The sequence below is a fragment of the Sceloporus undulatus genome, chromosome 2, assembly GCF_019175285.1.
Source record: "Sceloporus undulatus isolate JIND9_A2432 ecotype Alabama chromosome 2, SceUnd_v1.1, whole genome shotgun sequence".
In the NCBI taxonomy this organism is placed as follows: domain Eukaryota; kingdom Metazoa; phylum Chordata; class Lepidosauria; order Squamata; family Phrynosomatidae; genus Sceloporus; species Sceloporus undulatus.
Window position 1 is genome coordinate 9055034 of NC_056523.1, and position 15736 is coordinate 9070769.

Below are 15736 nucleotides of genomic sequence, written 5' to 3' on the forward strand. Positions count from 1 at the left end.
CTCAGGGTTACTTTCAGCACTTCTAAGCTGCACAATCCAAGAAAGAGGGAGCCTTACTCAGAGAGGACAGGGCCCCCAAGAATCTCCTCCATCACTTCCCGATGAAGGGCCTTTTGGGTGGATCCAGCAGGGCCCACTCCTCATCTGTGAAATCCACATACACCTCCTCAAAGTCACCTGCAGAAAGAGAAAAAAATTAATTCTTTCAGGTGCTCAAGAAAATTGAAAATACTTAAAGCATGCCATCCACAAGGCAACTTGTGATGGAAGCAAACAAAAAGAACAAGACTCTGTGGGGACCAGGGAGTTCTCAAAGAGGTAGGCACCCAGCAAAGCCCTTTGTTGGCTCACTTGAGATCCTGTTCCCTACCTGATCTAGCCTCCCAGAGGTGTTCTGAGTCCATCGGGTTGAGGAGATGTCCTTGTACACTTAGACCTGGTCTTATTCCACCTCCTCGGAGGAAGAAAAAAGGAAGGGGATTTCTAACCCTTCTCTCTCCTTCCAGTCCTTCCTACATGTCCAATGCAGGCTACACCATTTCCCACATAGCTTTATTGAATTGCTTTCTGTAGACATGCCCACTCTAACTGGATACAGGGTACCTCGGGATACGAATTACCCAGGTTACGAAATTTTCGGGATCGAATAAATCCCTATGGATTATTGTTTCGGGTTACGAAGGTTTTTTCGGGTTACGAAAAAAACCTGGCGCTGTTTAAATGAGCCGGGCTTTTTTCCCCATTAGCGCCTATGGCAATTCGGGTTACGAAGGTTTTCGGGTTACGAAATTAGCCGCGGAACGAATTAATTTCGTAACCCGAGCACCACTGTACTGAAATCTGCGCTTCTCATATCTTCCTTCACCATCTTTCAATCTTGCTTTTAAAAGCTAGCAACAAAGAGGATGAGGAGGAACAGGAAGGCTGGTCTGGTATAAAAAGTGCTTGATGTTTATCACCTGTGAACCTGAAACTCTAAAACGAAGCGCTTCCGTAGCAGTCATTTCGAATGAACTATCACACTAGAGAACAAAAAATTGTGGTAATTACAGGGTCAAAGTGGAGTGAGTGATTGATTACCACACCAGTACCATACCATGCAGATTCAATGATTCGAACTGGACCCTTGCGCATGCTCAGTGGGGGTCTGAACGCATTGATCCTTGCGCTTCTGGGGTGAAGAAGGGGCCACTTCCTGGTTCCACTTTCAGTGAATGCTAGTCTCACGTGAAAGATTGCTTCATTTCTATGGCTTTAGAGTCCGTTTGGCCACCCAAACTAGCACTCTTTTCTGGGAGACTATGGTCCGTTTTTTTCCAGCCACACAAGGAGCTTTTCTATGGGAGATATTGGCGGGTTATAAACCGCCGCTTTGCGGCGATCTGCCGCCGCCGCTCTTGCTCCGTAAGGGAGCCGCTGCAGCCAAACCATTACGGAGCAAAAAGAGCTCCAAAATGGAGCTTCTTTAAGCGGCGCCTCTATGATGTCACAAGGCGCCAGGGGCGGACTCGCAACGTCATAGACGCGCGACACGTGCGGACGACAGCGTCTGATACGTAAATATGACGGCGGCCGTTGTGGAATTGTACGTACAGAATTGTATAGGGTTAGGGGAGTGTGGAAGCACCACCCCTTCCTAACCCTTACGTATTCATTACGTACTAAAATGGCGGTCTGTAACCCGCCCATAGTCCTTTTGGCACCCAAACTAGCAGTCTTTTTCTGGAGCGATAGGTCTGTTTTTTCCCAGCCCACAAGGAGCCTTTCTCATGGAAGATATGGTCCCTTTTGGCACCCAACTAGCACTCTTTTCTGGAAGATACTGGTCCGTTTCTTCCAGCCACACAAGTAGCCTTCCCTAGTGGCATTGAAACAGATTGTTTCCCCCTCCTCATCAGTATGTCTCCTGTCCACCTAAAACGTGAATACATTCATTCCCCAGTAGCTCTCTGCCTTTCCCCGATGGCATCACGAAACACACCCACTTCTCCTTGGCAGCAATGGAAGTGCGGGGGAGTTACTGGAAGCAAATGGGACAAAATTGCAGCACGGCATCTATGGGAAATGTGAGACCTCGGAAGTTGTGGGGGCTGCACCCAGGATGGAAGCAAAGTTGCATTCCACACCAGACCATTGGAGTGAAATCGAAGTGAGCTTAGAAGCAATTCTTGTCAGTTCGCTTGTTACCGAATTCACCAAAATGGGAGTCACTCCGGCTTGACTTTGGATCCGGCTCGGAACGACTGCACTAGAAAGCAATCAGGTGTGATAATACATCACATTATAACGTGAATTCGCATGGCTGGACCAGGAGTGAGTCCGAATCTGCGCTGCACAACCCCTTATGTGATAAGGGCCCTTGTAAAATATACTTCACTGTCAGAGGCTTGTTAACTTTCAGGTATGCCTGTAATTTCAAAGTGCTAGTTAGGCTATATAAAATAGTCCAAATGCTGCAATTGATATTCAGACATATTGAGAAGAGGGAGTCAAAGCGCAAACTACCCTCTAGCCCTTACTCATGAGGAGGACATTCCTTCTTTTTCCTGTGTGATCCATTTGGGCCGTCTGCCTTGACTGGATCAAAAGGACCACTTCTCTTCGGGCCATCTCTTTCAAAAACAAATCCTGCAGCAAAAGCAGAAATGGGAGGGAGGAAGACGAGAGAAGAATTTGTTAGCGCTGGAGAAAAACTGAGCCCATACAAAGAAGACTGCCAGCCAGGAAAACCAAAGGCCATTGCAAGTCTGGAAGGACTGGAGACACAAACTCCTGCTCCTGAATAGAGTTTCACTCATGACTGCTGAGGTTCTTCGAAGAGGCATTTATTCTAGGCAGCTTTCGCTTTACACTCTCAAACGAGCTAGGGACCTTTAAATGCTGTGCCTGCCTCCTGCTGCTGCATTTTGGGATCTGTAGTTCCGTAAGGTTATGACATCCACTCAGATCAATCCCACATAGTGCATTCTTCCTCATATACACAAACACAGTCTTGGATTCTGCTAGTGTTTCATCATCTTCCTTTCATGGTGGCGCCAGTGGTAAATGCCTATACTGCAGCCACTCGCTCACCAAACCATAAGTTGCAATCAATACTAGCAAAAGGGCTCACAGCTCGACTCAGGCTTCTATCCTCCGAGGAGGTTGCTAAAAATGAGTATCCAGATTGTGGAGGGCCATTAGCTACACTTTGTAAACCTAAACAGCACCCTGAGACATTTTTATAGCCTGATGCAAAACATATGACAGAATTAGGAAAAGAAAGGAGAAGAAGAAAAAAACCTGGGAAATGGTAGCTAGATTTACATCATCATTATAATTATTTTTTTTCATTTGTATCTCTTGTTTCCCCCCTCAGGACTCGGAATCACGGAGATTTACAGCAAATAGAACAAGTAGAACAGGTAGGCAACCTTTTGAGCCGGGGGCCGGGTTGCTGTCCCTCAGGCGACTGGGGGGGCGAAGCTGGGGGGTGGAGCTTCGACCCTCTGGGGCGGGGCCACATGCCGGGGGTGGAGCTTCCACCCTCCAGGGCGGGGCTCTGTGCTGGGGGTGGAGCTTCCACCCTCCAGGGGCGGGGCCGCATGCCGGGGGCGGAGCTTCCACCCCCGGGGGCCAGGCCTCCTCCTTTTTGCTGGCCCCTCACGGGGCCTAGGCCCCGTCGAGGACCAGCAAAAAAGCTGGGGGGGGCCTGCCAGTGCTGGAGGACCCCCTGGAGGGCCCAGTGACGCACTGGGCCTTCCAGAGGCCCCCAGCCACCATGGGAGCCCGCCTGGAGGGCCCCAGAGACAAGCGGGCCCCGCAGAGGCCCCCTGCCGCCCTGGAGCCCGCCTGCGGGTCCCAGAGACGGCAGCGGGCTTCCCAGAGGCCCCCTGCCAGCCCTCCTGCAGGGCCCCAGAGAGACGCAGCGGGCCCTGCAGAGGCCCCCTGCCGCCCTGGGAGCCCTCCTGAAGGCCCAGGGATGGCAGAGGGCCCTGCAGAGCCCCCTGCCGCCCTGGGCCCTCCTGCAGGGTCCCCAGAGATGGCAGCGGGCCCTGCAGAGGCCCCCCTGCCGCCCTGGTAGCCCCCTGCGGGCCCCAGGGATGGCGAGAGGGCCCCGCAGAGGCCCCTGCCGCCCTGGGAGCCCTCCTGCAGGGCCCCAGGGATGGTAAAGGGCCCCGCAAGCCCCCTGCCGCCCTGGGAGCCCGCTTGGAGGGTCCCAGAGTGGCAGCGGCCTCCCAGAGGCCCCCTGCTGCCCTGGGAGCCCTCCTGCGGGCCCCAGAGACGGCAGCGGGCCCTGCAGGGCCCCCTGCCGCCCTGGGGAGCCCTCCTGCAGGGCCCCAGGATGGCAGAGGGCCCCGCAGAGGCCCCCTGCCGCCCTGGGAGCCCTCCTGCAGGGCCTGCTGCCGCCCTGGGAGCCCTCCTGCAGGGCCCCAGGGATGGCAGCGGGCTCTGCAGAGGCCCCTTGCCCGCCTGGGAGCCCGCCTGGGGGTCCCAGAGAGACGTAGCGGGCCTCCTAGAGGCCCACTGCCGTTGCCGCCGCTGTCGCGGCGGCCGCTCTGGGCACCGCCCATTTTGGGTGGCAAAATGGCGGCGAAGTCTCGCGCGACCTTCCTTCGTCGCCATTTGGCAAAAAAAAATGGCGTCGCCATAGCGCCGCTATGGTGCCGCCATTTTTTCGCCCAAAATGGCGGCGAAGTCTCGCGTGGACTCAGGGAAGGTTGCGCGAGACTTCGCCACATTTTGCCACCCAAACCCAAAATGGCGGCGCCCAGAGCGGCGAAAAGCCGCGACGGGCGGCTGCCGCGGCGGCAGCAGTGGCAAGAGCCGCCGGGGGCCGGCGGCCAGGCCTTCGCGGGCCACATCCGGCCCACGGGCCGGAGGTTGCCGACCCCTGAAGTAGAACAACAACAAGAAGAAGAAGACACAAAAATAAATGCATACACAAATTATAGTTTAAAAACAAGCTATCTGCAGAAGTGAAACTATTAAAACATAAGGGACTAATAAAAAAGATTAAGGTAATAGAAATACACATCATTAAAACTAGTTTCAGTTTAACCGCCCCAGGAAGGGAGTCCCAGACCCCAAGGGCAGCCACTGAGAAGGCTCCATCCCACGTTCCCACAAGACAGGACCATAAGGATACACTCATGTGGGAGAATATGTTCCTTCAAAAAGACTCAAAGGAAGCTATACGGAGTGATACAGGACATAACTAGCTGGATGAATTGTGCCTGGAACTGAATCAATAACCACCAAAGTTGCTTAAAGGGGGAGTCACGGGTTCCCAGTAACCAGCAGCCCCCTTTTGTTCAGAGAAATAGCTGTGTAAGTCTGAAATATCAGTTTGCAAAGGGATCTTCCAGTCTATTTTGATATTATATGGTTTTAAATTGTTTTTAAATTGTAACGTTAGATATTTTATTGTATGAAACACCGTTGTAATCCCGCTTTGATCTGTCAGGAGAGGCGGGAAAATAGAAATAAAACTTATTATTATTATTTATCTTGCAACTTCTTTCGAAGTTAGTCCAAATGTGCTACAAGATCGCTTTGCATACTCTATTTTCTTGTTTACATTAAGCCTCAGTTTGTTCAAGAATTTTCAAAATCCCTTCCAAAGAAATAGCGATGGTCCAGCAAAACAACCAGATGAAACGTCCTCAGCTGCTCCTCTTCCTCCTCCAGATGGAGCTTTACAGGACATAACTAGCACAATGAACTGGAGCTGAATCAGTAACCAGCAAACCTCTTTATAATGGGAGTCACAGGTTTCCTGTAGCCAAACCCAGTTAGTAATCTGGCTACAAACCGTGTCTTCCGGGTACAATAACATTCAAAATCTACAAAATAATAATAATAGTAATAATAATAATAATAGCCCCTCCAACTGAGCTCACCTGCTCCTCTTTCGGCTTTTTCTCCTCTGCCTGGCTCAGGAGGAAGCCCTCTGCCAAGGCCACTGCTTGGGAGGTTGTCTCCGCTCCACACTCTCGAACCCAGCTCCCCATCTCTGGGGGAAGGACGGCCAGGAACTGCTCCAGGATCACCAGGTCCATCATCTCAGCCTTGGTGTGTCTCTCTGGCTTCAGCCACTGGCAGCAGAGATTGTGGAGCTGGCTGCAAACCTCCCGGGGCCCCAAAGCCTCCTCCTGGAAGACAAACTGCCTGAAGTGCTGGCGCTGGACCTCAGAACTGAGCATCTTCTCCCTGAAGCTCCTCTGCATGGCTCTTCCCAAAAGAAGCATGGAAAACAAGAGATCATGTAAATGCTCTTGAGAGAAGGAGACGTTTTACAGCTAAATCCACATTACTCAGATTCTCAACGCAGCATCCTTCCATTTGCTCTCTCCCTATTGCCTTTCGTTTTCATTGCCCCCTTTTAGTACATCTTTCTACATTGCTTAAAGGACAGTTGCTTTTTAATCTTTCTACATTGCTTACAGGACAGTTTGCTACCCGAAGCAAAAGACAAGGTGACACCCCGTGTCAGTACACCTGCAACATATTTGGGGTCTCCATATTTTTAAATCTGGGGCCAACATGCTGTTAAGAGGTCCCAGGATGACCTTTGGAGTCCCAGGTGCATTTCCCATGAGAAAGGAGCAGAGACTGAGGACATGGTTGTGACCCAGGTAATGCTGCAATCCAAGCTCAATGGGGACTCTGACTCCTTCCTCAGCCCAGGCCCTTTGCCCTTTCCTCTTGCACCAGGAGGCGAAGGAGAAGCCAATTCGGTCCACCTTCCCTCTGCCCTCTTCCAGCCAACAGCCCTCTCCATCCAGCCTGGGGCTGTCCTCATCCAATCACTGATTTTGCCCAGAATCCCAATGTCGATTCCTGGGTCTTTGTTACCTTTCAAGATAACACACCCCTTGAGGGTAGGTTCTCAGATATCAATCTTGGTCCCAAAACCTGGCTCCTTCGTGGGCATAGAGAGCATCTCCCTCTCACCGTCTCACCCTCAGACCCCAGTCTGAACCACTCCCAATGTCCATGGTCTCCTCTTGGGACAGGGAATTATCACCCCTCTGCACCTCTCCAACTCCGCTCTCCGGTTTCCAGATTGCCATTTTGTTTAGCTCTGGATGCTATTTATGTTTGAATACTTATCATGCTTCATTGCACTCTTGCATATTTCTTAATGAAACCTTCTTCATTCACCCAGAGATGGAGTCCTCCTCAGGGAGTTCTGGTACACACAGATGTCAACGATCCTAAAGGTACCCAGGAGTTTATCAGACAATGGAAATTGGAAGTATAATCCAATGCCAATCCAAACGCAAACATGGGATTTCATGTTATTGCATGATAGACTGCCATACGCAAATTCAGGCAATGTCATACTATTTTTGGGCAATGGGAAGCCAGTTCGAACGCAATTCACATTCACATAAATTCGCTGAATTAGCGAATGAATGTGAATGTGTTCTGGCCCCACTTTCTTTTCATTCAGAGAAAGTCCTCTGTGTGATAAACTCCCCAGCCTCTTCCAAGGTTAGGAGAATTCCCTCAATATTTTAAGTGATGCTGATAGTTGGAGGGACCTTTGTCAGTACTCCCACCCCTTTCTTTGGGTAACCCTTCTCATCCTTGGAGAAACTTTATCCTCCATTAAAGAGAAAGTGCCCCTGCTGTCTGCCAACATCTGGTGCCTCAGCCAAGTGCTTCATTCAACCTAAGGGTGGGTTACAAACACTTAGTACTTTGCACTGACCCTCAGCTTCTACGGAGAGGCAAAGGGTGCAGCAGACAGAGCATTGCAATGGAGGAATCCAGGCATAAACATCCCAAGCGCCAATCATAATAAATACCAAAAATAAATAAGGATTTCAAAGTAGGTTTTGGAAACAATCTTCCTTGAATCCTCAAAGTGCTGCCTCCAGTTATTTAGCAACACTGAGCTAGATGGACCAATGGTCTGAGTCAAAATAAAGCAAGTTATGCTCTAAACATAGAATCATATTCTCTATTGGTGGTGGTTGTTTTGGTGAGTTTGCTGTTCTTTTGGTATGCCTGAAAACCCCTTCTGACTTATGGAGAGTTTAAGGCAGACCTATCATGGAGTTTCCTTAGGATTTGGCATGCTTTGTTCTGAGGGGGTTCACCCTTGCCTTCCTCTTAGGCTGAGAGAGTGTGATTTGGCCAAGGTCACCTAGTGGGCTTCCATGGCTAAAGGGAATGGGGATTCCAACCCTGGTCTTCCAGAGCGCTAGTCCAACACTCAAACCACTGCTCTGCTTTGCCTCCCTTGAGTATAGCCCAGAATATTTGGGAGGCTGGGAATATCTTACAATGCTTTAACTGAGAACAGCAAAAGTGGAATATATATATATATATCTCAGAATCTCTGTGTCAGAATATCAATATCAGAAATATATCTAAGAATATATATCTAAAGAGATCCTTTGAGTGGAAGTTGGCAGAATGCGCTTTCCTAGCCCTGAGTCTCCTTCCTCAGATGCATTTGGGCCAAAGGCAAATGTTATTCTTGGGCCCAAATGCCTTTGAATTAAATCTAGGGAAGCTCCTTCCTTCCTTCCTTTGAGTCTCAAAGGGGCTGCAAGGAGAGCTCCTGGTTTTACAGACTGACTGAGTTTTGTCTTTGGATTCTAAGATTAGACTCCCCCCCCATTCTCTCTCTCTCTCTCTCTCTCAACATCTCTACCTACCTCTCTCAGAGTAAAATATTTCAGTGTGTGTATGTCTGTGTGTATATATATATATATGTGTGTGTGTGTATGTATATAATGAGAATATATAGATCTCTTTCTCCCTGAGTCCCTCCTCCTTCCTTCCTTCCTCTTCTTCCCTCCAACTGCCCTTTCCAAATGACTTAAGCCTAGGGCCCTTATCAGACGTGAGAACTGGAACTCCAACCCACAGCCATCCCAAAGGAAAGATCCTGCTGCCAACGTCTGCCTTCTTTCCTTTGAGGCTCAAAGGGGCTCCAAGGCCTTCTCTTGAGCTCCTGGTTTTACAAACTGACAGAGCTGTGTCTCTGGACTCTCTCTCTCTGTTTATCCATCTCTACCTACCTCTCTCAGAAAACACTATTCCTATACAGTATATTATATATATCTATAATGAGAATGTCTGGGTCTCAGAGTCTCTCTGTCTCTCAATAAGACTCTCTTTCTCTCCCCGAGAGTCGCTCTCTTCCAGAGACACTCAGAGACAAGAGAGAGGCCTTCTTCCTCTGCTTCCCTCTCAGACTCCTCGCAGGCCCCGCCCCCAAGGCAGCCTCCGAGCCCCGATTGGGCCGTCCTCCCATCACTCGGGACCACGCCCACCAATCAGATCTAGGTCCCGCCTCCTCCTGAGAGCCCTGCAGCCTTTGAGCGGGAAGCCAGGCGGTTGGTCTCTGTTGAGGGGAAATGGGCGGAGCCTAATTGAAGAGAGGGGCTGTGAGATGAAGGGGGCGTGGCTTAAGCCCATTGGGCCTCTCAGGCCAAGGGCAAAGATGGAAGAAAAACACAAAGGGCCCAAAACAACACAAGGCTCCCCTCAGTACAATTTATAGGTTCTAAATAATACATAAATTATAAACACAAGGCCCCACAATGCAGGGAAACAAACAGATTGTGTGTGAAATTATAGATTATTTAGAATTATATATATATATATATATATATATATATATATAATGCAGGGGGTAGCTGTCTTGGCCATTTAACAAATACAAGCAAAAATCTGTCAGTGATCCCTTTATTGGCCAACTGAAATGCACAATAGACTTATTGCAAGCTTTCATGGGTTTCTTCCTCAGGCAAAATGTTACAAACCAAACAGGAGGACAAAACAAAACAAGAGTCTAGCAGAAAATCCAATACTGAGAATTGTGCGTAAACAGCGCTGATGAAAGCGTTTGAGGAGTTGTAGGTGTTGGCAATAGGTGACCCATGTTTCAGACCCATAAAGGAGAATAGACAGTACAATGGCTCTATAGCGGCTTCCTCCATAAGGCCAGCCCGCTGGCCCCCGGAGAAACGCCAGCGCCAGCCCCCTCGCCACCGGGAGAAGCACCCAGCGCCCAACGCAAAAGGGGACTCTGTTTTGCCGCTTGGAAGCGGCGTTCTGAAGGGGGAGGAGCCGATGGGAGCGGCTTCCTCCATAAGGCCAGCCCGCCGGCCCCCGGAGAAACACCAGCGCCAGCCCCCACGCCACTGGGGAGGAGCGCCCAGTGTGGGAAGGACTATCTCCTGTTGGGAGGGTGCTTTGTTCTTGCGTGCTTGCAAGCAGCAGGGAATGATTGAGGCATCTTTCCCTTTCCATCATTGCTGCCTCATGGGGGGAGAAGGAGGGTACGGATGGGGGATATGTTTTGGTTGGGGAGGGGGGGATAAACATCTAGATAAGCGCGGGGCTCCTATTGAGGTAGTGTGGGGCAGGGGAAGGTATGGCGGTAGGAGTGTGGACTTGAGTTACAGGGGAAGGCGAGATCGAGGCTTAATATCTATCTCTCCTTCCTGTCCCTCTCCTAACCAAAAGGACCTGAGGGTCATCCCAACCATACCACAAACCCTGTCTCTGCTCCTGTGCAATGCCAGGTCCATTAAGAACAAGTCCCACATTGTTCATGACATGCTAGAGGATAACAACTCTTTCCACTATCTGACCATCATTTAATCTCCTTTGCTCTCACTTATACTCCTCCTCCTCGTCATACTGTTCAACGCCATTTTCGTGATCTTCAATCTGTCGACTCTAACCATCTTGGTCTGACCCTGGATTCATCTCTCTCTTCCCTAAATCTCGGGGATTCTGCTGATTCAGCAATGTCTTTATTTAACTCCACTCTTTCCTCAACTCTTGACCATTTTGCCCCTGTCTCTGTACGCACTTCTTCCTCTAAGACTAGGCCTCAGCCCTGGCTTACCCCCAACATTAAGTTTCTCCGGTCCTGCTCTAGAGCAGCCGAACGTCTTTGGAGGAAGTCCAAAGAGTGGGCTGATTTTATCCATTTCAAATTTGTTCTTTCTTCCTTCTCACGTGCCCTGACTATGGCTAAACAGAATTATTACAAATCATTGATCTCCGCCAATGAGAGGCACCCGCAGAGTTTGTTCTCCACCTTCAACACTTTGCATAAACCTCCCTCTCCTCCTGTCTCTTCAACATTCTCTCCTAATGACTTTGCTAACTATTTCATCTCTAAGATTTCCACTATTCGCTCTGAGATAGCCCCTCTTGATTCTTCTTCTGTTCTTAATCTTCTATCGCCTTCGCCTAACAAACTTTCTGTGTTTCCTCCTGCCTCTTTGGATGAACTCTCTACACTTCTGAACTCTTGCAAACCTGCAACCTGTTCTCTTGATCCAATTCCTACTCCTCTTCTAATCTCTATAGCTCCCTCTTTTCTGCCCTCGCTTCTCCATATCTTCAATCTCTCTCTCTCTACAGGCTCCTTCCCCTCGGACTTCAAACATGCTCTCATTTCCCCAATTGTGAAAAAACCTTCTCTTGACCCCTCCTCTTTGTCTAGCTATCGTCCGATTTCTCTTCTCCCCTTTCTTTCTAAGGTTTTGGAACGGGTTGTCTATTCGCGCTGTCTTGAGTTTCTTGAAGCCAATACCATCCTCGATCCCTTTCAGTCTGGCTTCCGCCCAAAGCATTCCACAGAGACAGCCCTCACTAAGATCTCGAATGACCTTTTACAGGCCAAGGCTAATGGCCTTGATCTGTCTGCAGCCTTTGACACCGTTGATCACTGTCTTCTAGTTGATATACTCTCTGACCTTGGGTTCTCAGACTCTGTTCTCGACTGGTTTAGATCTTACTTGACTGGCAGATCTTTTGCAGTAGTTGCAGGTGGCCAGACTTCTTCTCCTGTTCCCTTATCTGTTGGAGTTCCCCAGGGCTCTGTTCTGGGTCCCCTTCTGTTTTCTCTCTACACACTGTCCTTAGGAAAACTCATCAGCTCTTTTGGTTTTTCCTACCATCTGTATGCCGATGACACCCAGCTGTATCTTTCTGCCCCTGACCTTTCTCCAAGGCTTGAACAGCAAGTTTCGTCGTGCCTTACAGCTGTCTCGCAGTGGATGCGCCATCGGCTTTTGAAGCTCAACATGTCCAAGACGGAGCTTCTTGTCTTTCCTCCTAAGCCCACCCTTCAACACTCCTTTTCTGTCTCTGTGGACAACATTTCTATTCAACCAGTCCAGCAAGCCCGCAGTCTTGGTTTTATCTTTGACTCTTCTCTGTCGTGTATCCCTCAGATCCAGACCACAGCCAAGGCTTGTAGATTCTTTTTGTACAATATTGCCCAAATCCGACCATATCTCTCCGCCTCTACTGCCAAGATCCTGGTCCATGCCCTAGTGATCTCACGACTGGATTACTGCAACGTCCTCCTGGCTGGGCTTCCTCTTTCTCATCTCCGTCCTTTAATCTCTGTTCAGCATTCAGCTGCACGCACTATCACTTCCACCCACCGCTCTGACCACATCTCTCCTGTGTTGGCATCCCTTCACTGGCTCCCCCTCCCTTTCCGCATTCAGTATAAGCTCCTGCTGTCCACGTTTAAAGCCCTCCATGAACTGGCCCCTCCCTACTTATCAGACCTTCTTTCTCCTCACCTTTCCACTCGGGCCCTCCGTTCTGGTAGTCAAGGTCTGCTGTCTCATCCCAGGATTTCCTCTGCCCAATCCCGGATTCGCCCCTTTTCACTCGCTGCCCCTCACTCCTGGAACCTTCTTCCCCCAAAAGCAAGAGCCATCACTTCTTTAACCAGCTTCAAAACGGAGTTGAAACCATCCTGTTCAGAGAAGCCTTCCCAGGCATTGCATAATTGTCGCTTACTATTTGATGTTCTTGTGATGCCTGTTTATTGAACCATTTCCTGTATTGCTATGTACTGTATATGTATTATCCTACTTGAGAGTATGTATTTTCCCTGGAAAACAATTAACCATCCATTATGAAGCCTCTGCCTTGGTCCAGGCCTTGGAGGTAGAGAGGAACTGCTGGACCTCTTACCCTTTCCCTCCACTACTCCCTTCTCCTTCTGTGTTCATGTCTTTTTAGATTGTAAGCCCGAGGGCAGGGAATCGTCTAACTAAAAGATTGTATGTACAGCGCTGTGTAAATTTACAGCGCTTCATAAATAAAGGTTAATAATAATAATAATAACAACTGTGACCTGGCTTGCATTACTGAGACCTGGCTTGGGCCTGAAGGGGAAGCTGTGTGGGCTCAGGCCCTGCCAGCTAGGTACTCAGTGTAGGACCAGACCAGGTTAGGTGGGCGGGGGGGGGGGGCGCTTTGATCCATAAGAACTCCTTGTCTCTTTCCAGGAACCATGTTCGCCAAACCTCCTACATCGAGTGTATTTACTTGACCCTGAAGGCCAGGGACAGTCTAGGGATTCTGTTGGTGTATCGGCCACCCCGTGCGCTAACAGACTCCCTTAACGAGCTGACACAGTTGGTCTTGGAGCTGATGTTGGAAACACCCAGGCTACTTGTCCTGGATGATTTCAACATCCCCTTCGTGGCCAACTATATTCCATCTGGTGCGGCTCGGAAATTCATGGATACCATGACTTCCATGGGCCTGTCTCAACTGGTCTCAGGCCCGACGCATTCCGCGGGTAATACACTCGATATGGTTTTTTGTACGGACATGGAAAATCCGTGGGCGGAAATAACTAATATTTCCGCCCTGTCATGGACGGATCATTTCCTGGTGGAGGCAAAGATCAAGGCTTCTACCCAGTTCCCCCCCGGGGGTGGTGGACCTATTAAAATGGTCCACCCTCGAAGGCTGATAGAACCCAAAAGGTTCCAAGAAGCCCTAGAGGGGTATATGGTTGGGAACGACAGCGACTCTGTTGATGCCCTGACTGGTATCTGGGATACCGGTCTTTCCAGGGCTATACACAGTATCGCTCCCAAGCACCCTCTCAAGCCTGCTTCCAAACGTAAGCCCTGGTATACGGAAGATCTCCGGGCACGGAAGCGGGTCCTGCGACGGCTAGAGCATCACTGGCGGAAACACCTACGCTTAGCCGACAAGACTCTCCTAGACCACCTCTTGGAGGACTACGAAGAGGCGATATGGGCAGCTAAGAATTCGTTCTATGGTGCTCGTATCGCGTCCGCGGAGTCGCGTCCAGCAGAGTTGTTCAGGGTTGTGAGGGAGCTAACTCAGCTCCCTCCCGCCCTGAACCAGATCCTTGAACCTTCTAAGGCCTGCTGTGACCAATTCAACAACTTCTTCTCGGATAAAACCTCTCGGATAAGCGAAGGTCTTGAAGCCAGCATTAGAGCAGAACCTAGAGCAGATGTATCCAGAGCTTCCGTGGACTCAGTTATACTGGATCAGTTTGAGTCTGTTAGTACCGAGGATGTGTACAGGATCCTTCGGAGTGTTAGGAAGACAACATGCTCTCTCGATCCCTGTCCCTCATGTATAGTGGCACAGGGGGGGGGGCGGTTGTGACCTCATTGTTACACCGGATTATTAATACATCTTTGAGGGATGGACAATTTCCATCTAATCTGAAATTGGCCATAGTAAAACCTTTGTTAAAAAAGCCCTCCCTTGACCCCCTGTTGCAATACAATTATCGGCCAGTCTCGCTATTGCCATTTTTGGGGAAGGTGATCGAGAGGGCGGTTGCTCTCCAGCTTCAATCGATCCTGGATGAAACGGATTATCTAGACCCATTTCAAACCGGCTTTCGGGCGGGTTACGGGGTTGAGACTGCCATGGTCGCCTTGGTCAATGATCTCTGTCTGGGCATTGACAGGGGAAGCGTGTCCCTGTTGGTGCTCTTGGACATCTCAGCAGCTTTCGATACCATAGACCATGGTATCCTTCTGGAGCGCCTGGCGGAGGTGGGAATCGGGGGCACTGCGCTTCAGTGGTTCCGGTCCTACCTCTCTGGGAGGTTCCAGATGGTGCAGCTGGGAGACGTGTGCTCCAATAAGAGGGCCCTTATATCTGGGGTCCCTCAAGGAGCCATTCTGTCTCCCATGCTTTTCAATATTTACATGAAACCGCTGGGAGAGATCATCCGGAGACATGGGGCACGGGGTTATCAGTACGCTGATGACACCCAAATAGTCTTCTCTATGCCTCCGACTGATGCAGTGACCAGGGATGGCATCTCTCCTCTTGTGGCCTGTCTGGAGTCGGTAATGGGCTGGATGAGGGAAAATAGACTCAGCCTGAATCCAGAGAAAACGGAAGTACTTGTGATAGGTTCTCCTGGTCCAGGGATGACAGTAATTCCACCTGTCCTGAACGGGGTCACGCTCCCCGTGAAGGACTCTGTACGCAGCTTGGGGGTGCTCCTTGACTCGTCGCTCCACCTTACATCTCAAGTGGACGTGACAGTCAGGAGCACCTGTTATCAGTTTCGGTGGATACACCAGCTGCGTCCCTACCTGGGCCAGAGGGACCTTGAAACTGTTGTACACACTCTGGTAACCTCTCGCTTGGATTTCTGCAATGCGCTCTACATAGGGCAACCCTTGTACCATACCCGGAAGCTGCAATTAGTGCAGAATATGGCAGCCCGACTGGTCACTAATACATCTAGGGCCAGTCACATAACACCAGTGCTTAAAGAGTTGCACTGGCTGCCTATTCGCTTCCAGGCGCAATACAAGGTGTTGGTCATTACCTATAAAGCCCTAAATGACTTGGGCCCAGGATATCTGACGGACCGCCTCTCCCCATATAATCCGCCCCGCATCCTCAGATCATCTGGGCAGCAACTTTTAAGAGTTCCGCTGGCTAGGCTAAC

The 15736-nt window shown here is 50.0% G+C and overlaps 1 protein-coding gene across 1 annotated transcript in view; it reads right to left on the reverse strand.

The window, feature by feature from the left end:
• Positions 1-15736, reverse strand: part of LOC121922021 (zinc finger protein 420-like) — a 319204-nt gene that overhangs the window by 38145 nt on the left and 265323 nt on the right. Inside the window, exon 2 of the mRNA XM_042450893.1 lies at positions 5883-6213. Coding sequence (XP_042306827.1) covers positions 5883-6213 — 331 coding nt within the window. The remainder of the gene's footprint in view (positions 1-5882; positions 6214-15736) is intronic.